This window comes from Marmota flaviventris, chromosome 10 (genome assembly GCF_047511675.1).
Source record: "Marmota flaviventris isolate mMarFla1 chromosome 10, mMarFla1.hap1, whole genome shotgun sequence".
Classification (NCBI taxonomy): Eukaryota; Metazoa; Chordata; class Mammalia; order Rodentia; family Sciuridae; genus Marmota; species Marmota flaviventris.
In genome coordinates, this window is record NC_092507.1 from 15,901,544 (window position 1) to 15,926,493 (window position 24,950).

At 60.8% G+C, this 24,950-nt stretch overlaps 1 protein-coding gene across 3 annotated transcripts in view; it reads right to left on the minus strand.

The window, feature by feature from the left end:
- Hspg2 (heparan sulfate proteoglycan 2) overlaps positions 1 to 24,950 on the minus strand; it is a 90,445-nt gene that overhangs the window by 55,331 nt on the left and 10,164 nt on the right. For all 3 annotated transcript variants that reach the window (XM_071617451.1, XM_071617452.1, XM_071617450.1), the window contains exons 2-5: positions 4,764 to 4,899; positions 4,181 to 4,225; positions 245 to 354; positions 99 to 157 (exon numbers count right to left, since the gene is read on the minus strand). In XM_071617451.1, the coding sequence (XP_071473552.1) occupies positions 99 to 157; positions 245 to 354; positions 4,181 to 4,225; positions 4,764 to 4,899 (350 nt within the window). The remainder of the gene's footprint in view (positions 1 to 98; positions 158 to 244; positions 355 to 4,180; positions 4,226 to 4,763; positions 4,900 to 24,950) is intronic.

A 24,950-nucleotide genomic window follows, 5' to 3' on the forward strand; every position in this document is an offset into this window, starting at 1 on the left:
TGACTTTTCACCCCAGTGATTCTCCCATCAGGCCTTTCGTGCCCAGGCTCCTGTGCCACCTCCTTGGCCCCTGCAGGCGCCCCAGGGACCCTTCTCACTTGATGAATACCACGCTGATGACCTGGTCTCCCGGGATCTTCAAGTACTCCGACTCCAGCTGCGGAGGGACACGGCGCCGTCAGCCCCCGGGCGCCTTCCCCTGCCCACCCGCCATCCGCAGGGGGCTCCCTGACCCTCCACTTGCCTTGTCCACCACAGCCTCAGACACCTCCCGGAACTCCCTGGAGCCTGCGTCCTCCAGCCGAGGGCTGTACTGGATGGAGTGGGTGAAGTTTACCAGGGCCCGGAAATAAACTGGAAAAGAGGGGAGGCCTGCAAACGTGAGGGCCTGGCCTGGCACGTGGGGGCCTCTGGCTGCTGGATGGATGGCGGAAGGGGGAGCCCGGGAGGCCCCCCACAGGCTGACAGAAGCCCATGTGCACGGCCCAGCTCGCCCATGGAACACAGGCTGTGGCGGCCTGTGGCCTACCCAGGACTCACCGCAGAGGCCCCAGCCCGACAGAGGGGCTTCAACTAAGAGGGCAAATGGGCTGACCCAGAACCCAAGTGACAGTGCAGAGACCCCAGGGGCTCAGAGGAAGGCTGAACAAGGCACATGGCTTGCACAGAAGGCTGGCCCGACACGGATTCCCTGTGTGTGACAGGGATGTGCCTCTCCAGCCTGGCTGGTCCCCTCATCTGTCCAATGTGGCTCAGCCATTGCCTCCTCCAGGAAGACTGCCTGAGCTGCCCTGGTTGGCCGGGGACCCCTCCTCGGGGCTCCCACAGCACCCTTCCCCTGCGCTGCTCAGGCCCTGCTGGGTTACACGTGGACAGTAACAATCATGGTTCTTTTGTTTTGTTTTTTTGAGACAAAGTCTCTTGCTCTGTTGGCCAGGCTGGCCTTGAACTCCAGGTGCTCCTGCCGAGGCTTCCTGAGCAGCTGGGATTACAGGCACGACCCGCTGTGCCCAGCGGAAATCACTGTTCGGAGTCAGCCACATCTCGGCACCGACCCCATCTCTGGGCTTCTGTTCCGGTAAAGTGGGGGTTTCAGCCGCATGTACCACTGGGTGCCACAAGAAGCTAATTGGTGCTGCGCTCACCACACCTCTTCCTGGGCTCACGCACAGTCTCTGGCACAGAGCGATCTCTCGGGCATCAGAAACCCAGGCCACTTTCTCTCCCTACCACCTGACGGCTCCATGGGGGGACCCTCGGCTCTCTCCCAACCCCGAGCCCCGGCACGTGCACAGTGTGAGAACATGGCAGGGGCTTCTAAGTGACTGCTGAGAGAACTCACGTCATCCTGGTGTGAACACACTCAACCATTCTTCTTTCAGCACTTACTACACCTAAGACACTTTGTAGCCACTGCCTTTTATAATGCTCTTGAGTTTCGATGTGTTACAAAGACAAATGAAATTCAGTGGCAAATGAGTCACACACACAGACTAGTCCACAATCAATGCTGGATAAATACCGGCTGACTCAATTCATACCCTAGGGCTGCAGTACACACAGAAGGGGGTATGCATACGCACACATGCACGTGCACGCGCGCGCACACACACACAATCATTTCTTGAGCACCTACTATGTACAAAATATTTTTATGCATTAAATCTAATACTGCTTGTGAATGAAGGTATAAATTATAAATACCAAGTAGCTGTGAGTCACCAAGGACTCTTCAGTGGGTATGGAGGGCTCAGAACACAGCCTGGCACCGACGGGGTGCGCCGCACGGAAGGCCGTGCGGCTCAGGAAGCCTCTGGAACTCAGCTGCCCCTGACAGCCCTGTGACCCTAGGCAAGCACTCCGCCCCTCCATGCTCTCAGCCCCCACCTGGAACCTTAGGTAAGAGCAGTGCCCACATGAGGGCACTGTGAGGATTACCGGGTGATGAACACGCTGGTGCCAACAGCATGGGGGCGTGGCTGTAATTATAACCCTGACTTCAGGACAAACCTGACGTAGATCTGGCTTTATTTCTTCCCATCCAAGAAAGATATTCATCCCCTGAACAAGTCCACGTGGAGGGCCCACTGTGCAGAGACCCCAGGGGCTCAGAGGAAGGCTGAACAAGGCACATGGCAGGAGATGTCAGGGCAGGAGAGGCAGCCTTCTGTCCCCGTGGAGACAGAAGCAGCAGTGGACTCTCCAGCAGGGACAGAAAGGAAACCCAGGAGAAGAGTAGGGACAGGTGCTACAGGAGCCGGCGAGGAGGGCGGGGGAGGGGGCTGGGGAGGCGGAGGGAGAGCAAGCCCAAGTGCAAAAGGCCAAGCGGGCAGTGGGCTCAGAGAGGCCGCAGACACGGGCAGAGCGGGCAGACGCGTGCGGGCGGGCGGCACAGGGAGCAGCAGGGCCTTCCACCTGCCTCTGGTCCCCAGGCCCAGAGGTGCACAGCCCGGAGCCAGGACTCTCTCCCTGTGCTGCTCAGGTGAGCGCCCTGGGCTGGTTCGCTGACCAGGTCAGGGGCGGACTTCCACCCTGAGCCACGATGCTCTCGAAGGTCCCCATTCGGAACCACAGCCACGGGCCAGCAGGGCTGGGCTCTTGGGTGGTGGGGTGGGTGGGGCTCTGTGGGCCAGAGCGTGGGGGCCGCGAGGCCAGCCACAGAGGCCTCTTGTGAGCCGGCACAGAGGCCCATTGAGAGTCCCCCACCCCGGCCCCTGGCCTCAGCCCACAGCCCAGCGCAGGCGAGGAGGCCGGGCCTCTGCCCAGGAATGCACCCACTCCCAGGGGAGGGGGCCAGAGCTCCACAAAGCCCCTTTCTACTGGGGCCTGGGAAGGGCCCCGACTCTCCAGCCTGACCCCTTCCCTCCCTTCTCCCAGGCCCGGGGCAGGTCAGGGCAAGCCCTGGGTCTCCAGCCTGAGCTGCTGTCCTGCCACTGGTGCCTGAGCATCAGGGCAGAGGTGAGGCCTGCGGGGCTCAGGAAGCAGCCCCGGAGCTGAAGGTGTCGGGGCAGCTAGAGACGGAGGCCTGGGGGTGAGCAGGCTCGGCCAGCCCTCTCCCTCCTGGCCTCCTTCCCACCCTACCTGAAACAGAGGCAGGAGCGGGGGCCGGAGCAGCCCTGTGCTGAGGTGGAGTAGGACACGCACTGTCCACCTCAGGCCTGAGCAGGCCACCCCACCAATTCCCAGTGCCCCCCATGCCCAGCAGAGCTCCCCGGGCACCCTGGGTCCCCTAGTGAGCCTGGGATCGGCCTGTCCTGAGGTAGACACATGCCTCCTGTGCAGTTGGGAAAAGAGAACAGGAGAGCAAGGGCAGGGGTCGCAGGGAGGACGAGGAGGGGGCCCAGGGCCTGGGGTGATGGAGACGAGACCCCTTATCAGACTCCACGACCATCATGCCAGCACAGAGAGGGAGAGGTGAGAAGCGGGGACAGACATGGGAGACGGAAGCAGGGGTGGGGAGCAAAGGCAGAGGGGAGCCGGAAATGCAGAGTGGCGGAAGCCGGGCAGGCAAACACTGCAGCACAGAAAAGAGCCCAGGGCAGGAGGGGAGCAGGGAGACAGGTGTTTCTGAATAGCAGGGAGCACCAGACGCGGCCTCAGCTGGCCGGCTGGCTTGGCAGAGGCCGGGGGCCTCAGTACCCACCACCCTGGGATGTGGCATGTCCCTGGGGCTCGCCTGACACTCCCATTCCCAGGCCACACCTGGCCCCCAGGTCCTGTCATCCTATACGGAGCTGTACTTGAGGCGCAGGCAAGTCCAGGTGAGGGAGGTCACAGTCAGGACCAGGCCAAGCTGGGCCCAACCCTCCCACCGGCACTGGTCCTCCTGGATGACCCTGCCTACCAGCTGGGCAAGTGCCCCCACTCCTGGGGAGGTCCAGGCTGCTTCAGAGGCCTGTGGCTGGTTGGTTCTCAGCCCCCATCAAAACTAGGTTTTGGTGCCCACTGCCCTGAGCGGCTCTTTCCTGTGCCTGTCACACAGCCTGCTATCCCCAACCTCGCAGGGACTGGCCAACCAGCGCCCGGACTGTCTACAGGTCAGAGTGCACCTGCCTCTCCTTTCCCAGGGCAGGCCCAGGGAGCCCTCCAGGCCATCAGCCCAGAAGGGGGGTCATCCTCTGCTTAGGAGGCCTGCCCTGGAGCTTCCGAGGGGGCAGATTGGGGACCTACAGCCACTTACCCATCTGGAAGTCCCCGCTGCCCAGATCTCCACTGCCCAGGTCATCTGCAAACAAAAGAGAAACACACTCAGCAACGTTCACACGTTCCCAGAGCACCTCCCAGCTGTCGGGTAGGGTTGTGGGCCCTGGAGTGTGCAGGGAAGGGTCACGGCTGCCCTCCTCCACATGCCCAAGGAAAGCTAGCCTGTGAAGTCAGCTTAGAGGACTCCATCAGAGAGGGTGTGGACCCAGTCCCAAACTCCAGGGACTCCGTGATTTGTCTGATGGCTGGGGCAGACTGGCCTCCAAGGAGGACGAGGAGGATGCAGGGCAGAGACTGGGTGATGACCCCGCACTGTGCACTGCCAGTACTTTCCCCAGTGGTCCTGATGCTCCCAGGCCACAAGGAGGAGTGGTGACCAGCCCAGGTCACAGAGATTGTAAGTGGAGGATGCTGAGGTCCTCAGGGCCAGGACTCAGGATGCACGTGGCCCACCTCCCGAGGCCCTGCCTGGGGTGGGCTTCACGTGGACTCCTGAAGGGCCAGTGGGAAGAACCAGACCCCACCCCGCAGCCCAATCTCCCAGCTGAGGCCCCTGGCACCTCCAGACGCATCGTCAGCCAGCAGGTCCTCATCGTCAGAAAGGTATGCGTAGCTCCAGCCAGCCCGGCCCACGGTGACAGTCTCTGTGTCCTCAGGCAGAGACAAGCCATCATATGCCCTGAGCCCGCGGGTCACCTGTGAGAGATGACAGAGCCAACTGAGTCATATTTCCTAGCTACTGCCAAGCCCTGGGGCCTTCCCCTCACCTCAGGGAGGACCCAGAGTCTACCCCATAGCTGTCCAGTGGTAAAATTAGACATAGCTTGGCTAAGAGAGCCAGGCTGGGCTGACCACTGGTTTTGTTTTGTTGGTACTGGGGATTGAACTCAGGGGCACTCAACCACGGAGCCACATCCCCAGCCCTATTTTATATTTTATTTAGAGACAGGGTCTCACTGAGTTGCTTAGCATCTCGCTTTTGCTGAGGCTGGCTTTGAACTCGTGATCCTCCTGCCTTAGCCTCCCAAGCCTCTGGGATTGCAGGCATGAGCCACAGCGCCCGGCTGAAACACTGTTTTTGACTCAGTTTCCCCAGATATTGGCCTCTGGAGGCCTCAGTGCCCAACCCTGCAAATTCTGAAAGAATTTTCAAACAAAGCAGCCAATAAAATGAATATCACTTAGTAAACGATGTCTCCTTTTTCTTTGGAGAAGGCAAGGGACAACCGGGACATGAGTGAATGGACGGCTGGGGGTGGGGGATACCAGCAGTTAAAGGGTGACTTGGACCAGCAAGGATAGGGGACATGGGCAAGTGGAAGGGTAGCCAGGTCAGCACAGAGGGGAGAGGCGGATCCAGGCTGCTCCTCCAACAGCAGCTCCCCACACCCACGCTGGCCACCCCCCTCTGCTTCAACTGGGTCCAGGCCCCCAGGCTGCAGGACGCTCGCCGTTGCCCTGAGCTCGGGCACTTTCCGCCACACTGATAGGCTCCTCCATGCCCGGGGTGAGGCCCGGCTGTTGGGCTGAATGGGGGCAGCACAAGCGCGGTGTCAGCTCCGTGTGACCTCGGGCTAAGCTGAGCCCAGCACAAGCTCCCCTGAGGCTCCGGTTCTGCAGAGGGCGCGAGGCCCTGCACCCGGGCTCTGGGGTGTGGTGTGGGCAATGGACGCTGCTTTCCCCTTGGATGTCTCCACAGTTTTCCAGGTAACTTCGAGGAAGACAAACCCAGGGGAGCCCCAGGTCACACGAGCCCACAAGCAAAAACATGCACAGTCACTCTGGCCCCTTAAGCCATGTCCAAACGTCCTGGTTCGAGGGCCCCTGGCGTGGTGAAAACCAAATCCACCGCTAAACAAGGGGGTGAAGCCCAAGGAAGAGAAAAAACTCAAGAGCCAGTGACACCCGGCTCCGTCCCCAGGTCCACATCCCCCCAACCCTGTTTAGCGGCTGGACCGTCCTTCCTCCCCTTGTTTATGGGGCCACTCTCTCTCCTGCTCCCACTCAGCTTGGACAGCCCCTCTTGAGGGCCCAGCAACACTGAGGCACAGGTGACAGGCTCGGCCGCAGGGATGATGCACGCGCCACCAGTCCATGCGCAGGAGACTCTGGGGCGTCTCAGGCAGCGATAGGAAGGGCAGCCGTTGCCTGGGCCCAGGGCTAGGCTGGGGGTGGCGGGGATGGCACACGAGGGAAGTTTTGGGTGCTCTTTAGAACCTGTGTCCACCTTATTCTCATTGCTGACCTGCACCAGTAAAGCAGGTGTACCTGCGTGGGCCACTGCCGTCTCAACAAAGAGAAGGCCGAGAAAAAAAACCCACTGGCAGGGACAGTCCCAGCTGGGCTCCCACTGCTCCTGTGCGCATCCCACTGGGATGGACGCACCTGGAGGGCAGGGGCTGCGGTGGACGGTCTCCACCTTCTCGCACCAAGCTCAATCAAGACTTGAATGAAAAAAATAAAATAAAAAGATTGAATGAAGCCGGGCGCGGTGGCACAAACCTGTAATCCCAGCTACTCGGGAGGCCAAAGCAGGAGGATAGCAAGTCCCAGGCCAGCCTGGGCAACTCAGTGAGACCCCGTTTCTAAATAAAAACTAAAAAGGCTGGAGATGGAGCTCAGTGGGAGAGCACCCTGGCTCCAGGGCCCAGCACCTCAAAGAAGAAAAGGAGACTCGAATGAATGGACGTCAGCACCTACGAATTCCAGCTGCCTCCCCAAGACTTGCTTTGGAGGAGCGTCCACCCCCACGCAGTCTATCTGCAGCCCCTTCCTAGGCTCGGGGCTCCCGGGGGGAAGGGCTGGGAGCCACTGGTCGCGTGGTGTTTAGAGGCCTTGGGTAAGACAGGCTCTGCCACACCTTACCATTTCACAGCCTGCGGCCCCTTCCCCATGGTCCTTGGGCACCGCCACCTCCTGCTCTGCTCTTTCCACCGCAAGAGTGCCTGTCTCTGTTCTGAGTGGTGCCCCAAGGCCCTCTGGGCCACGTCCATGGCTCTTTAGAATCTCCAGAGCTGGTGGCAACGACTGATTCCTGGGCCCCAGCTCAGAGCCCCTGCACAGGGTTCTCATCCCAGGTTGAACGCACAGCTGTCAAGTCCAGGGGACTCTGACTGCCACGGGGTAAGACAAGGCCTAGGCTCAGCTTCCTTCCCTGGCTAGGGGTTGAGGGCAAGGTTTCCACTGGCTGGAGAGCGGGTCCCAAGCAGGCCCAGGTTGACTAGAGGGGAGCATGAGGCTAAGGCTAGTGTAGGAGCACTGCCTTTGGGCACAGGAGGTTTGAGCAGACAGGCTCGGGGTCTTCCCACCCGAAGATTCTTTATGCTGCCCTTTTCCTTCCCACGCAACAAGGCTGCAGAAACCAAGCACAGGGCACAGAGGTTCATGGCACCCCTAGACAATGCTCTCTGGAAAGGGAAACCTCGGTGGTGAGCAAGGTCCAGTGTTTTTTCCCAGGGAAAGAGCAGCTAGTGTGTGTGTGTGGGGGTGGGGGGGGTGCTTGGGACCAGACAGGAAATAGCAAAGTGAGATTCAACATGGAAAAAATGCCAGGAACACACATCTGCAGCGAGAGGGGAAAGAGGACTCAGAGCATGCCAGGGCCTGGACAGGAGTCTCCCTGAGTCCCAGGGGTCCCAGGTTGTGGACCCTTCTAGACGCCACCCTGACCTTGCTCCAGTCCCCTCCCCAGGTCAGAGGTCCCAGGTCAGCTCAGGGCCCTCATCAAGGGCCAAGTCAGCCTGAGCAGAGACTTCTCTGGTTAAAGGCTGAAGATCAAAAGGCCCCAGCAGCTGCTTTTCACATCTGGGAGGAGAGATGGGGCCAGACGGAAAGGAGCACAGAGCAGCTGAGACTGGGCCAGGGACGGGCCTCAGATCAGGACCTGGAAGTTGGGATCTGCTTGGGGAGTAATGAGAGCTGCATTCACTGAGCGCCCTCCGTACACTGGGTGTGCGACGCTGGGCTGCAGGAGGCGGGGCGGAGACAGCCAGGTCACAGGCTGGAGCCCACCTGTGCAGGAGCTGGGTGTGGACCCAGAGGTCTGGCTCTGGTAAACCCGGCGCTGGGCTCACTGGGGGCCCCTCTCCAGAGCCCCTCGGCTCATCACTGCGGTTCACAAAGCACCTCCTCAGCCTCCGAGTCATCTGAGATGACAAGAACCGCCTGAGGTGGCCCAGCAGCCACGAATGATCCCCATTCACTGAGGGAACTGAGGCCCAGGGAGAGGCACCTCGTGCAGATCACGCTGAGCCCAGCTCCCCACCCCCAAGCCCTCTGCTACCTGGAAAGGAGGGGGGCTGGGGCTGTCCCCAAGGTCTGAGCCAAAGGCACAACTAGGAAGCCAGATTTGGCCAGGACCTGCCCCAACCTGACCAACTCACAGGGAGGCCCCAGGGATGCCCGAGCTGGCAGCAGCCTGGGCTGTGTGGCGCGTGCCTCGGTCCCCAGAAAGGCCATGAGTGGCTCCAAGGTCAGAGGCAGAAATAGAACCCAGGCTTCCTGCCCTCCAGCCCCCTCCGGCCATGAGGGAGCCCAGCTTCCTCCCAGAGGAACCCAGTACTTCAGTTGGGCGGATGGCGGCTGAGAGGAGGGGTCTGGAGGGAGACCTGGGCCAGAGGGGAAGGAACCAAGCTGAGAGGGGATTTTCCAGCCCTGCAGTTCCTGGGGGGAGGAGGCGGCTGACTCACAGGTCAAGGCCAGAAGTTTGTTCTTCCACCCTGGGAACAACTGCTTGGGGCAGGGATACGGGTAGGGTAGCCCCCAGGGGCAGGCACCCTCTGACCAGGGACTTCTGGGAGCACCTGCTCCCTTGGGCTGGGTGTCCAGGCCCTCCCAGTCAGGATGAGGGTGCACGCGGGGGGAGCTCCAGGTTCAAGTCCTGCCGAGGCTCAAGAGCACCAGGACAGAGGCTGGACCCTCTGCTGGGCAGGACAGCTCCTGGCACCGCAGTCAGGCCACACCCTCAGAGGCCCTGGGCAGCAGGCAGAGAAGGTGTGGGCAGGGAGGCCCAGGCAGAGATAGGACACAGGGTTTGAGGCTCCCAAGAGTGTTCTGAAGTGTGCACTTTTCAAAGATAAGAGTTTTCAGGTTCTGCTAAAATCAAAGTTGGTGGCAGATGGCAGCACAGGGACAGGACAGCAAGAAGGCTTCCTCCAAGCCAGGTCCCTGCGGAAAGTCTCGATGCACCCTCACTGCACCCCAGGGCAGGGCTGGTGCTACGGGGACACTGTCCCCAGTCTGCAAGGAGAGAAATCCAAAGAGCCCTGGGAACCAGAAGTGTTGGTTTTGGTTTTTGACTTGCGGGGCTGGGGATGGAGCCCGGGGCCTCGGGCAGCTGGGCAGGGGCCACAGCCCCACTGAGGCGGTGGCACGCAGCCGGCGCATGCTCTCAGCACCTTTCTCCAAAACCTTCTGGATTCCAGAACACGCTGGACCCTGGCTTTCGGGCAGGAGACTACGTTGCTTACTTCCACTTTATGGATGAGGAAACAGGGGCTCAGGGAGGGCAGTCCACATATAGTAAGTGCTCAGTTAGTGCTCAAACGAACACCGTGCAGGGTGCAGGGGGGAGAGGAGGGGTGGGTGGATGAGGGGTGATGCGCGGGTGTGCAGGGTGTGGGCTCCGGCCTGGGTCACGCCAGGTGCGAGGTGAAGTGGGGGCCTGGGCCGCAGAGCTGGGTTCCAGGGCTGCAGTTGTCTGCCTGCTCTGAGGCTGGATCTGGGACACCCCAGGGGTGAGGGTTTGGGCTTCTCCAAAACATTCTTCACATGCCTCGGGCTCGCAGCCTCCCTCCTCCTGCCTCCTGGCTCAGCCTCCGTCTGAGCCCCCCACCGCCCCCGCAGCTGGGCTGGAAGGTCTGAGCCCGCACAGTCCCCCAGGGCAGCTGCAGCTGCCCAGGGCAAGGCTCCAGGCATCTGGGGCTGGAGTGAGCTCACCTCATGGAAATCCAGAGGCAGTGTGGGGGTGGGGACAAACCCAAGGCCCCCAAATCTCTAGGGAGGGACACAGTCCCAACCTCCCCACACCAAGATGCAGGTTCCCAGGCAGCACAAGTGCTTCCCCCTCCTGCCCAACCCAGACACAAGGTCAAGGTGCTCTGCCCCACCCCCAGGCTGCAGGGTCCTGTCCACTGCAGGCGGCGGCAGGGCGAGGAATCTGTCAGGGCAGCACTTTGCTGTGCGAACTGCCAGGGGCGGGGGAGCCCGACACAAAGGCCCCAAGGCCTTTAATCCCCAGGCAGTCTGAGGGGGCGCCTGGCCGGAAAGGAGGTGGCTGCGGCCTCCTCAGGCATGCCTGCGCACCCGTGCCTCTCGTGCCTCTCGCCAGCTTCTCACACTCGGGCCCCCACGGCAGCAGGACCTCTGCCAGCCAGTCAGCCAGGAAGAACACTGATTCCCAGAGGGAGGGCGTCACCCCAGGTGCCGAGCTAAGTCTTCAAAAGGCTGGTGTCACTCAAATCCACAAACCTCATGAGCAGACAGTGGTGGCAGCCCGGTCTCATGCGTAGGGAAGCTAGGCTCAGAGAGGGAACATCACCAGCCCTCGGCCACACAGCTAAAGCAGTGAGAACTGTGTTTGACTGGGGCTCACACTCCGTTCTCTACCCCAGGCCCTTGCTTCTGCCCTCTGCTCTTACCGAGGCCGGGGACCTGGAAAGGCTGTGTTCCACCCAGGGCCCTAAGCCAGCACCGAGGTGGCTGAGGAGGGTCAGGGCCTTCAACGGAGACCCAGGGAGCAGGAACAAGGGCTTGAAGTTTCTAGCTCTGCCCTGAACTCACCTGTGGCTCGGGACAGGTCCCTGGTTTCTCCCTTTTAGCAAAAATTACGTCCAGCCCCTGCGCGGGGGACTCTCTGTGGGAGGCGTCCACACCAGCCCCCTCAGTGGAAGTGCCCAGAGCCACCAGCAGGGTTGGTCTGCGGCTCTCGGCATCCCACCACAGAGGCACACAGTAGGCCTCCGTATTTGTGACTCACTGTCAGATTGCTGAATGAACTTGTCCAACAACCCTGAGGCAGGAATTAGCCACTGGACAGAAGAAACCGAGTGCAGAAACAGGAAGCAGGACGGTCCCAGAGGCAGGGGGGCCACTCCAGGGCCGGGTTCTCCATTGACAAAGCCCATGCTGTACGGAGACCCGCGTCTGAGCCAGGGATCACGGGGCACAGGAGGGAGGAGGCTGGCACAGGGTCCTTGAAATCCACCTGAGGTGCCCCCTGCCCTCAGGGCCTCACTGCGGCCTTGAACTCCCTGACGGCCATGGCTCTTCCCACAGGCAAGCAGAATGAGGGCGACTTCTTAGAGAAGCTTGGCCAGCGAACCCTGAAAGTGCCCGGCCTGTCCCCAGGTGGCCTTGAGGTGGTCTCTGCCTTGGGGGCTCCTCAGCATAGGTGGTGTGGGCAGCCCAACTGGCCAGCTACTGACCAAGCCTAGGCCCAGCAAGAACCCTGGGTCTCTGGGTCTCAGGGGAGTGGGGCAGTGAGACAGGGAGGGCCAGCCCCATGCTCAGTGGGACGCCCGGATTCCAGGCCACAACGGCCACCTTCTAGCTGGGCAGCCTCAGCTTCCCCACCCACTAAGAAAGACCGTCACTCAGACCCGCCCTTGATCATAAGGTTCCATTCAAGTCATTTTGACCTCGATTTACTGAGCACCCTACTATGTGCTGGGTCCTGGGGATAAAATGATGAAGTGGACAGAAAGGGAGTTCTGTGTTCCTGCGGAGGAAGGGAGGGGGAGTCACGTGCCACTAAACCACATGGTGACAACACTGTGAGGAGGGATCTGAAGAGGTAGGCGGGGGCTGGGAGAGGACATGGATGCCCCCCACTTAGTGAGAGGCTGGAGAAGGCCTCCCTCCCAGAGGAAATGATGACCCTGAGGCCGAAAGACGGCTTCGCTTGAGTGCGGTGCAGGGGGGAAGTTGGAGGGGTGCAGGGGGCAGTCGGGGGGGTGCAGGGGGCAGTTGGGGGGGTGCAGGGGGCAACTGGATGGGTGCAGGGGGCAGTCGGAGGGATGCAGGGGGCAGGCGGGGGTGCAGGGGGCAGTGGGGGGTGCAGAGGGCAGTCAGAGGGGATGGAGAGGGCAGTCGGAGGGGGTGCAGGGGGCAGTCGGGGGGTTCAGGGGGCAATTGGATGGCAGTCGGGGGGTGCAGGGGGCAGGTGGAGGGGGTGCAGGGGGCAGTCGGGGGGGTGCAGGGGGCAGGTGGAGGGGGTGCAAGGGGCAGTCGGGGGGGTGCAGGGGGCAGTTGAGGGGGTGCAGGGGGCAACTGGATGGGTGCAGGGGGCAGGCAGTGGGGTGCAGGGGGCAGTGGGGGGGTGCAGAGGGCAGTCAGAGGGGATGGAGAGGGCAGTCGGAGGGGGTGAGGGGGGCAGTCGGGGGGTTCAGGGGGCAATTGGATGGGTGCAGGGGGCAGTGGGGGGTGCAAGGGGCAGTCAGGGGGGTGCAGGGGGCAGGTGGAGGGGTAAGCCAGGCCAAAGGGAGGGCACACACTGGGGCCTGTGGGAGGGACGGGAAGGAGCTTTCAGTGGGACACGGTGAGGTGAGAGGAATCCAGGCAGTGGCCTGCGCGGGCTTTTCCACCGAGGAGCACCCGGCTGTGCAGCTGACCCCGTGCCAGGTGCGGTGGCCAACTCTCCCCAGCCCTGAGTCCCTGCACTCTCCTGGGCCCAGGACACTCCAAGAACAGCCCCCGCCCCCCCCCCCCGCCCCCGCAGCTGAATGAGCTGCCCAGCTTCCAGGGAAGGTGCAGAAAGCCACCAGGAGATGCCCTGCCTCCCCCGTGGGCCGGGGTGGCCGAGGCAGCAGGGATAGGAGCTGCCCAGCAAGGAGGTCCCTGGGGTCAGAGTCAGCCGCCAGGCACGGCGGGTGCCAACAGCGCAGCAGCACTCACTTGTCACCTCCCCGCTGAGTCCTTTGGTTCTCGGGTCCTCTGGCTCCAGTGCCCTGCTGCCCTGGGCACCAGCACGTCTGTGAGCTTCAAGGCCACTCCAGCCTGGCTGGGCCTCCCCAGTACATGGCCCTCATGAATGAAGCCTCCGTGGGGGGCTGGGGTTTGATTTATGAATCAAAAAATGATCCACAAACTTTTGTTGAAATGAGACCCCACGAAAACAAGGCCACTTCCTGAACCTGCAGCTTGGGCCTTGCTGATGCGCTCACTCTCCAACGAGAAGAAAAGTCCTCATTATGACCAGGCAGGCTCTACATGATCCCCCCCCCACCCCCGCCCCACACACACACTTGCCAACCTCTTTTGCTCATTCTCCCTGCTCCTTCCCTTCTGGCCACATTTGTCTCAACAGTGCTCAAGCCCAGCAGGCTCCTTCCCACCTCAGGGCCTTTGCACTTGCTGTGCTCCTGCCTGGGACACTGCCTCCAGGTATTCCATCGGCTGCTCCTTCTCTTCTTCCAATTTCTGCTCAGATGTCAACTTTCGGAGACCACATGGAGGACTGGAGCCTCCTGTGGTTCTCTCCCCTCCCCCTATGGCCTGCACTGCTTTCCCTGCCCTCCCACGCGGAAGGTTTTTCTGTGTTCATGTATTTCCCTGGTCTCCCCCAGGAGGAAGGGAGTGGCGGTAAGGCAGGGGCTGGGCCCACTCAGCTTACTGCTATTTCCCCATCCACATAGAGATGCTCAGCGATATTTACTAATTAATGAATGAACGGGGTTTATAAATGAGGACATAGGCTCAGAGGCTGACTTGTCAGTAGTCACAGAGTAGCAAGCCCCAGTCCTCATCTGGACTCCCAGGTGCCTCCTCCTGCCATCTCTGTGGCCACTGATGCCTGAGTCTTCCTGTTGGGAGTCCATCCTGGGAGGACAGGAGGCCATGTGGTCACTGAAGGGTATCCCGGGGAGTGGGTGGGGGCCTCAGAGGCGAGCAGGGCTGAGCTCCAGATCCAGGGCCTTGCGTAAGATCGCCAGGCAGCAGGCCCTGGTGACCGGCTCTGCGCTTGCTCCCGTGGGCTCCAGCAACAGGAAAAAACAGGTTGCAACAGCTGTGGCCAGGAGACCAGCACCCCCTGCCCCAGCAGAGGGCTTCCCTCCTCTGCTTCCTGGAGGAAGAGGTGGGGTGGGCACGCGGGGGCAATATAGGACACGAGGGACTGGGCTCCCAGCTCAGCCATTCTCTTGGGCTAGTCCCTTCCCTTCCCTGAGCCTCAGACTCCGTCCCTGGCAGGTGACATAGCAGACCCAGATCACAGGTGTCCAACCTGTCCTAGCAGCCTTGTGGTCCCTCTGGAGAGGAGGTGAGGGGAACGAGGGGACACAGGTAGGGTTGGAGTCCCCTCCCCCAAATACTCATTTCCATCAAAACCAACCCACCTTTTCCCACTTTATTTTCTGAACTTCTACATGATACGTCTGGCTCAGCCCCTGGTGAGCTGTGAGGCCGTGAGCAAGCATCTCACCTCCGGGCCTCTGTTTCCTCACCTGTAAAATGGGCACCACCACTCAGAACAGTGGACCCTCCACATCTGTGGCTTCAACCAACCAGACCGAAAATAACTCGGAAGAAACCGCCCCTGCGCTGGACAGGCCCACCTCTCTCCTCGATGTCCCTCCCTGATCCACACACGGCCGAGTCGCCGTCCACAGGGCGTTCACGCTGGCTGGGGTGTTGAAGCACCTAGAGATGATTTAACGTTTACAGGAGGTGCACGTAGGATAGATGCCACTTCTCATAAGGGACTCGCGTGTCCTCGGGGCTTGGGATCTATGGGGGTTCCCAGGATCAATGCCCCACTGACACGGAGGGACAACTGTCAACAATCTCCCCCTCCCAGGGTTGTTGTGAAGGTGGAACTGAAATGTGAAACGATACCAACAGCACAAGTGCACGGCTCTGTGTTTTTTAGGTGGTGCAGGGGATGGGGGCCTGGGGGTGCTAGGCAAGCGCCCTGCCACCGAGTCACCCAGCCCCGTGCTCATCACTATCCTCTTCTTTGGAATAAAGCTTTCCTCTTAGTAAATCGGAACGCTCTGGAGCTTTAAAAGTTCCTCTGGCTTTGGCATTTCATCATCCCAAACCCTGCAACGTAAAGATTCTAAAATTCTAGGCTGGGGGGCCAGGGCTGTGGCTCAGTGGCAGAGCGCTTGCCTAGCATGCCTGAGGCACTGGGTTCGATCCCTGGCACCACATGAAAACAAACTAATGTATCCACCTAAAACTAAAGATACATAAATAAGTAAATATAAAAAAAATCTAGGCTGGGACTCCCACCAGTCAAAGGAGCCTGGCTAAGGCTGGGATGTGGCCGGGTGTCAGAGTGCGCTTGCCTAGAGTGCACGAGGCCCTGAACTTGATCCCCAGCACTGCAAAGGGGAGGGGGGAGAGAGGCTAAGAGGCTGGGAGGCTGGGAGGCTGGGAGGCTGGCTAAAGGAGGGAATGACAAAGTCAGAATAACACAGAGCCAGGAGCCAGGCTTCAGGACAGAGCCAGCCAGGGTTCTTATCATCACCATCATTATCAGCGTCACCTCCTCCCTCCCTGCTCCAGACGTCAGGCAGGTTACAAGATGCAGGCCGGGGAGCGGGAGAACGTGAGCTAAGCACACGCGGACGTGCTCGGGGTAGACACGGCCTCCCTGCAGCCGGAGAGCTGACTGCACAGGGAGCACGTGCGAGGCCTGGGGACTTGGGAAAGGCACAGCTCGTCAGGTGCGGAGCTTTCCAGTGGCCCGTGGGAAGAAGGCAACCTGCTTGTCGCCTTGCTTAGAAGCTGCACAGCTGTCCCTGATGGAGGAGCAGGGCACGCCCAGGTGGCTCAGCCCTCCTCTGCCTTGCCAGGGAGGCCGAGGCCAGGGGCAGAGACAGCGATGATCAACACGTGATCCAATCCTGGAGGCTGGAACCGTCCGGGGAGAGCCTCCCCGCCACACCCCAGCATCCTGGGTCTGGGCGGGATTACCCACGGCTGCCCAAGCCTAAACGCAGCCAGTGCCCAAAATAGCCAGGGCAGGGGACGGTGCCAGGAGGCCCCAGGCAGGGCCTGGCCAGGCCTGTCCACAGGAGGGCCCCGTGGGCCAACGCACGCACACTCGACGCACAAAGGGGCGCCACCGCCGGGCACACAGCCCTCCAGGGGAGTCCCCCACCCACCCGCTCCCCGCAGCGCACGTTGCTCACGCAGGGCAGAGCCCAGGCTGCCGCCCACAGGCCCCACCAGGCGGCCTCCTGCAGGAGCCAGAAAGAAAAGCCTTCCCAGAAGGCCACCCCCGCCATATAGGGAAGAGCCCAGACCTGGCTCCCCACTCCAGGCCCTGTGTGGCTCCTGCAGCCCCGGCCAAGACAATAGGGGCTATTCTGGGCTGATGGGGTATTTAAAGCTCCGACTGGCCTGGTCCCTGGGGAACGAGAGGCCTTGCCCTCTGCAAGACCTTCCTGAAATTGTTGCTCCCCAGACTCGGGCGGCTGCGCCCCTGGCTGTTCCCAGCCTCTCCTGGCAGGCCCTCCCCCAAGAAGCCCAGGGCTGCCTCCTCCTCCAGGAAGCCCACAGGCCACCTCCAGATCCAGCAGCACCCTGCAGACCCTCCGGAGAGCTGGCTCCTGTTCCCCGAGCGGGCACCAGGGTCCCCTGGGTCCCAGCGTTCTCATCTGCAGCGCGTGTGTAAGGATCCCAGGGTGCGTGAAGCGCTTCCGAGGCTTCCGTGGCGGAGAGGCGGTTGCCCCAGCCACCGCCTGCGACGCTGGTGAGCGGGACAGGCGTTTTGTCTCACCACTGCTCTTTTTCTAGCACCTGGCACACAGTAGGTGCCAAATAAATATTTACTGATTGATCTAAGCATTTGTGGAATGTGTCCCGAACCCCCATGGAACCGCCCTGAGCTCGGGCACACGGCGGGTCCCCCTCTCCCTCTGATGATGGCGAGTTGATCACTTCACTTCATGGGCCCAACATTCCCAAGAGGCAGGTAGCGTTATTATTTTATAAGCAAGAAAACGGAAATTCCATTCCCCACGATTCAGGAGCTTGCCCGAGGTCCTAAAGTACTCAAGGGTCAAGCTAGGAATCAGACTCAGGGACCCAGAAGCTTCTCTCGTCCTGTATGAAACCTTGAAAAAGAACAGGGATAACTCTGGGCTGGGAGCCAGGAGCCTGAGTTTAGCTGTGTGACTTTAAGCAAGTCCCTTGGCCTCTCTGAATCTGTTTTCTCTCCTATAAAAACACAGTGTTCAGTCCTAGTCCTTCAGATCTTTCATAGGATCAAAGGAGCCAAAGGATGTGACCACGTCCTCCCTATAAGCGCCAACTCCTCCCCAGAGACAGCAGCTGGGAACGATGGTGGGAAGAGGCAAGGGGAGGAGGATGGGACCTAGAGCCACTCTGGAACAAAGCTCCGCAGCTGCCGACAAAGCTGGTGACAGTTCTGGGCCTGGCCCAAGGAGGGGGAGAAGGGGTGGCTGGAAGTCACCTCTGGCCCTCCTCAGGCACCCTGCCCTGCTGACAGCTGCTGGGGCCTCAGGGCCAAGGGCCCCGGGCAGGCAGGGGCAGGGGCTCGCTGGGTCATCTCAGTCCCCCGGCTACAGCCACCACTCAAGCCCAGGAAGCAGCCTGGGCGCCCCCACAGCCCTTCACCCAGTTCCCTGGGAGCCTGGGCGGGGTGGAGGCTGGAGCAAAGGTCTGTGGACCAAACGTGCCCGACTCAAGCTGGACCTCGGGATCGCAGCAGGAGGGGGACGGCAGGACTGAGGTCCCAGGGGAGCCCTGTGGCTGACTCGGGGGCCTTGCTGGAGGCTGTGAACTTGGCCTGCCCGGCCACTCTCGGGTCCCAGCCGCTTCAGCCCACAGGCTCTCTCTCCCCTGAACTCTTGCACACCCGTAATCACGGCTGACCATATTTTCCAAAGCAAAACTCAAGAAATCTGTTGAACCAGAGGTTTCTGGGCTACTTCCTGTGTCAGAGGCAGCCTGGGAGATGTAGTTTGGATGTAGAGGCTTTCAAATTTCTGGGGCATGTTAATTCTTTCTGAGGGAACACTACTATTTACTGTTTTACTAATAAATCAACGTCATTGTAGGAAATACGTGCCATTCCACACTTCGTGTACCTGGGCAACTTCTAGCTGTGTGATCCTGGGCAAATCACCTGACCTCTCTGAGCCTCTCTTTTCCTCAACTGTAAAATGGGAATAAAAATGACAGGGCTTATTGTCCCATACTTACTAGGGACAGGCGTCACCTCTTCCCCTCTTTCCCATCCCCAGCTCATCACCAGGACAGTGAGCTCACTAGAACCCCCCAGAGAAAACAATTCCTGCTCTGCCCCCTCCCTGGCTTGATAAGGCACAAGACTCACGCCCACGGAAGGTTCCGTCACATTCCTAGATCCTGAGCTCCCAGCTGGAAGGGACAACCTGCACCAGTACCCTCACTCATCAGAAGGGGAAACGGAGGCCCAGAGAGGGGAAGTGAGGACTCCAGGGGAGACCAGTGGGAGGTGGAGGGCTGAGGTTCCAATCCCGTCTCTGGGGCTGGGGATGTGGCTCCGTGGTGAAGCACTCGGCTGGTCTGCAGGAGGCCCCAGGCTCCAAAAAACCAACCACCAACAACACCAGCCTCTGACACCCCCATCTGCTGGGCCACCTTACACCTGAGCCCAGCCGCCACGGTGACAGGGATGAGCGGCATCCTGTAAGCTTAGGACACAGCAAGGACATGGCAGCCGCCCCAAGAGGACAGGAAGAGGAGCCCTCGGCCACTCAACGGAGGAGGCAGGCCCAGCCTCCTGACAGGTCCTTTCACCCTCCAGGGTCACCTCCTTCCCTAGGCCAGGGCAGGGCACCACAGACGAGGGTTCTGGGAGGGCGGCAGGCGTCTAGGTCTTTGTGGGGGCTACTGAGGGCCTGAGACCCCATCTCAAGCTCTGGGACGGACAGGTGGCCCCTCCAGCCTGTCCTCCAACCCTAGACAGGCAGGTGGCCTAGGAGTGGGCGGCAGGGGCTGGCAAGTGGCGGGTGCCTGCTCTTGGCAGGGAGAATGCCACGTCCCGGGGACTCGGGTTACCGGAAACAGTAAATCTCCCTGCTGCCTGTCACCTCGGACCAGGAATGCCTGCTGCCCAGGGGAACATCCTGTTCACCTGCCCGACAGCCCGGGACAGCCAGGGACCTGGGACAGCCCTCTGCTCCCTGCCCTGCCCCTGGGGGCTGCTGGGGGCCCTGGGTCCCCCAGGTAGGGGGCACCTGTGATTCTGGGGCAGGAAGCGCTGCAGTAAGGGACCAACCACAGAAGGGGAGAAGGCTGGGGGAGGGGCAGAGAGATGGGGGACCACCTTGAAACCTGACCCCCTGGGCCCTGTCACCTGTGCACCACATGAAGGCTCTGACCTCGTGAACCCAACGCTGGAGGAGGCACAGGGTGAGCTCCGGAGCAGGACCAGCCGGGGGGCGGCCTGGCCCCACCGTGGCCAAGGTGCGGGGTGCTGGGCAACCCTCCAGCCCTCATCTCTGACCCAGGTGACAACAGGCCCTGCTGAGGACCCTGCGTCACCAAGCATGGCCTGGCAAGCTCCAGCAAGGGGAAGGGGAGAGAGCCAGGGGTCTCCACAGGCCACACAACGCTCTCCCCCTCGTGGGGCTGCCATTCACGTAGGAGCCAGGTGGACCCTAAGTCACATGTCACCGGAGAGAGTGGGAAAAGCAAAAGCCCAGCAGGCGAGGGGACGGGAGCCGTGGGCAGGGGCGCTGCCTGGGAGGGCAAAGGACGGCGACGCTTAGAGGCACAAGGGATGGAGGCAGGTCAGGAGAGTGTGGAGGCCACTCAGCACTCAGGCCAGCAGCTGCCAGGGGTCCTCGGTGCTGGGGAACCAGGCAGGAGCCGCTACCCAAGCATCGTGACCGCCCCGGGGCCGGGCAACTGGACCACAGTCCCTGGTGAGACAGGCTTGTCCGAGGCCACAGCAGGGAGGCCAGGACCCAATGCTCCCCCTGGCCGAGTGTCCGGGGACCACAGTCCTCAGAGCTCCCTCAGGGAGGGCCGAAGGGGAGAGAAGCACAGCAGGGTTCAAGTCCAGATTCTCCTTCCTCCCAAACTGGCCACGAGACCATCCTCGCTGGGCCTCCAGGTCCTCCCCCCATGGACCACAGGCCCATCCCATCCGCCTGTCGGGGAGGAGGCCGAAGGAAGGGGATGGAAGGCCTGGGTAGCACGGCCTGGGGCCTCTGGGCAGCTTAGACCAGCAGCTCCTCCTGCCTGGCCTCCGGGAGTCCGCATCCTGCCTGTGTCCTCTGGGCCTTGCCCACTCAGCACCCACGGCTCAGCCCGAGCCAGGACACCCGGGTCATACTCGGGCTCCAGGCGGCAGATGTGCCCTTCAGCCCCGGGACTGGGCCCAGGCAGACCCCTGCGCTCCTGAGCAGGCAGAGGCCCATGAGCAGCCTGTTACCAGGGTGCCAGAGCGGGCCAGCCCTCGTGGGCAGCCGGCCAGACCCCGAGGCCCAGCCAAGTGCAAACAGCACGCCTGGCGCCCAGATACAGGCGCGTTGGAGCGGGCAGGCTGCCCGCTGCCCCGTCACAACAAACCATCATCTGTGCCCTGCCCAGGGGCCCAGGCGGCCGGCACCCCTGCTGGAGCCGGGGGCTGGGGACGCCAGGGAGGCCTCTCTCCCTCCCGACGAGGAATGCGCAGTGGGACTCTCTCAGAGGCTGGACAGGGACAGTGCAGGCACCAGCAGCGGAGCAGGGACGCACATGGACCAGGCTGAGGGAAGTGGGTGGGAAAATAAGGGGGACTGGCAGGGGTCAGGTATGGATATTTTAACATCTGTGGTGACCTCAGGCAGGGGGAGACTGAGAGAAGAGCCAGGTGCTGCGCAGGAAGCAGGGCGGCCACCGTGGGGGGTCCCGGAGACTGGACAGCGTCCAGTAAGAAGCCTCAGCAGGTCCCGTGGGGGCACACCGCACTTGACACACAGCAGCGCACTTGACACACGGAACCCTGGGCCGAGACAGAAACGTCCGCCGTGGAATAAGGAAGCCACTGGCCACAGGTGACACTCAGGACTCACAAAGCGAGGAGTGAATTTCTAAAATGTTTTATGTGATCTTATTTCATTACGTTTCAGTTTAAACAGTCACAGGGGACTAGCGGCGGGTCCTGGACCATGTCGGTTACGCCATCACGGACCCCCAGGCCCAGCCTGCAGGTGCCACTGCCTCCGGCTACAGAGGAGGGGACAGGCCCGCCTGAGGCCACATGGCTTCCCAGCCAAAGAGGACACTGGCACCAGGCCTGGCCCCTGCACTGCGCTCCCCACCCGGGTCATTGTCAACGCTGTTAAAGACTCGCAGAAGCCATACGTGTGTGGTGATAAGGCCGCCCGTCAATCAAGACCTCAAGCCTCTCTGCTTTTGGCCGAAGTCTGTCAGCTGCCTCGGTTATCACGCCGGCCAGAAGGTGACGGGCCATTTATAAAGGCCTTTGATTTTTTTTTTTTTTTTGTCATGAACAGGCAGAACGATGACAGAATAATCCCAGTTGGTTGGGAAGCCAAGTCGCTGGCAACACCCAGAATCTTCAGTGGCAAGGACGCTGGGCTGGGCCCTCCCCACCTTGTCACCCCCACACCACGCGGGCCTGCACAGGGGACGCAGGTTCACCGGCAGCCTCTGGGCCTTCACGCATGCTGTTCCTGCCTCTGGACGCTGTTCCTCCACTCCCGCTGGGTCTACTCCCCGCCCCCAAGGCCGCCTCCCTGAGACCCTTCACCAAGACACCTTCTTCCACAGCTAAAGACCTTCACTCTCACTTTAAAGCACTAGAGATTCAGTCCCAATTATAGTCATTCGGGTTGATGTCTCTCCCCTCCCACAGGGATCATTGGGGACAGTCCCCAGGTGGTTTTTATTTACCTTATTAATGTACACATCTAACCTTCAGATACTGCCCAATGCCCAGCAGCCTGTGGATCATAAACAAGGATTTACTAAATTAAACTGAATTATAATCCTGGCTTACAAGTTTGGGGACTCAATTTCTTATGGCTCCGCTCCAATCCCCCGGGATCCCAGTAGGCAAGTCCTTCCCTGCTGTGGATCTGGAATTGCACCTCCGTAGAAGGTAGCCCCTGCCCTCTTGGGACATCATTGGTACTTACTATACTTATTTAACAGACACTTGTCAAATCCTAAGTCACCTTCCTAACAGCCCCAGGAGACAGGCTGCACTATTATAGCAACTTTCCCCCTTTGCAGAGGATGTTACAATTAAGTGGATCAAAGAGAGGACGTAAGTCAAGAGCTTAGCGCTGTGTGTGTGGATCACTTGAGGTACTAAGTAAACTGCGGTCGGTTCTGTTTTTTCCTGTGTAATCAAAGGTCTGCAGAACTGGGGCAAAGTTAGGAGCTCCCCCAGAGCCGGACACAGAGTAGCTATTTCTCATCGACTCAGTTACAGGTCCCCCAGCCATGGAAGGGGACAGGGGAGGCACCTGCGCCAGGCCAGGGCAGCTGCTCCTCTCCCCCACTGGGACCTGGGGGGCAGGGCAGTGTCTACACCGCAGGCCACGCCAGAGGAGGGCCCCTCTCCTCGCCATCACCTGGACGGAAGACCTGGGCGCGGGAATGGAGGGGCCTGAAGAAGCCGCTAGGGCGGCTGTTACCTGCCAGGGCCTGCAACACCCCGTCCCCTGAGCCCCGGCCCAGGTGGGAAGAGGGGGTGGAGGCGTGTGAACACCTGCGCTTCCGACACCCCTCACAGGGTCAGGCGAGGATGACAGCTATCCTGCGTCCCAGAGGTGGTTTTCAGGATGAACTCTGACTGTGGAGGCCAGCGCTTCCCTCTCCCCTCTCCAACTGGACCCGGCCCTCAATCGCCTGGGGATCTCTTTAGCCCACAGATTTGGCTTCTGTGGGTCTGGGTGGGGACTGCATTTCTGAGCTCCCAGGTGAGCCTCAAGCTGCTGGGACAGGGCCTCCGTAAAAGCTGAGTGCGCTTTGTCTTCTGGTGGTTTCACTGTAAGGAAGCCTTCAAGGGGACTGGAACCGCCTCTCACTGCTGTTGACAGTGAGGTCCAGTGGCCTGCCCGAGCGCAGAAGGCTAGAAAGAGGCAGAAGAAGCAGGACTCAAGGCCAAGGCTGCCCATCCACGCTTCCCATGCATCACACCACCCCAAGCCCCACCCACCTGGAGCAGCAGCCACCATGGAGCTGGGGACACAGTCCCAGCCCTGCCCTCCACCAGGCCCCTCACCAAGACAGCCAAAAGGAGGTCTGGGGGGCTGGGGCTGGGGCTCAGGGGCAGAGCGCTTGCCTTGCATGCGTGAGGCCCTGGGTTCAATCCTCAGCACCACATAAAAATAAATAAATAAAATAAAGGTATTGTGTCCACCTACAACTAAAAAAATAAAAATAAAGAGGTTTGGGGCCACCACGCCCACTCCCCAGCACCGGCTTCCAGCGCCTTCTCTCCATCACCTTATAAAGTGGCCCGGAGCGGCTCTTCTCCAAGCTGCAGTTTCATTTCATGGGGACTGAAGTGCCCGCCTCTCCCGCAGCCTCCCAGCGGCTTCACACATTCCTTGTGGAGCAACATTACCTAATTTAACCATCGCCCTGCTCTCCAGGGCTCTCAAAATAGCAGTTGCCAGTGGGGGAAATGCCCTAATGCTATCAAAATAAATAGTCCTCCTCCTCCCCCCCTCTGGGCCTGCACCAGCCTCAGGACCCAGCCCAGGAGGAACCTAGGCCCAAAGGACAGAGGTGGGCCAGCTGCAAGAACCCTGGGACTCACTGGGCTGTCCAACGTCGCAGTAGCTCCGCATCCTCTCCACACACATCCCTGGGCTCTGCCCCCAAATCCTCCAGCTGGGCCCCTGGCCCCCTGGGCCATTGTTACCCAAGACTGGATTCAACTTTCACTTTCTCCTAATAGCTAAAACTGTAACAGTAACATGATAATAATCGCCGCCATTCTCTGGGTATTAATTATGGGCTAAACACTTCCTACACCTCTGCTAGCTGGAGCCGCCAGGTGGAGATTAGATTCCAGGCTTGCTGATAAGGAAGCAGGTGCTCAAAAAGGCCCAGTGACTTGCCCAAGGTCACACAGCCCAGAACAGGCAGAATTGGGGTAGAAAGCCAAGCCCTGCAGCCCCAAAGCCCTGACCACGACATGCCTTCCACTGGGGCTCATCCAAGGAGTGAGGCTGGAGAGGAGAGCGGGGCATTGGTGCTGCCAGGGGCCTGCTGCCTGGTGTGTGGGTCTAGAGTCTGTTCACAGGCTGATGCCGAACCACAGGGGCCTGGTGGATCCCAGTGGGCCCTACCATCAGCTCCCAGGGCCCCAGAGCACAAGCTGCCTGTCACCTGGGATCCAAGTCCTGCTGCCCCAGCCCATGTGCACAGAGCAGGCTGCCACATTAAAGCAGGGAACACCCAGGCTGCTGACATACCTGGGGTGCAACCAGTGGTTAAGGAGCTGGGAGGGCAGGCTCTCCCACGGCCCAGGGTAATCATTAGCCAGGGCGGAGCCAGGGTGGAGAGCAGGGCCCAGCAGGGCCCAGGCAGCAGCACCCCCAGGGCCAGCTCCTCCCCACCCAATGCATCCTGGGGCCATTCTGCAGCCACACAGCTGGGCTGGTGAGCTAGAGGGGAAGGCTGTGCCACCAGGGCAGCTGGCCCAGCAGGGACCTAGAGGGCATTACAAAGTGTGTGGCCATCCCTCACATGCTTCCTGCCTTGCTCCTACTGCTGTTATGAAGGTCTCATGGTGAAAGGCTGCATGGAGGCCTGGACCAGGG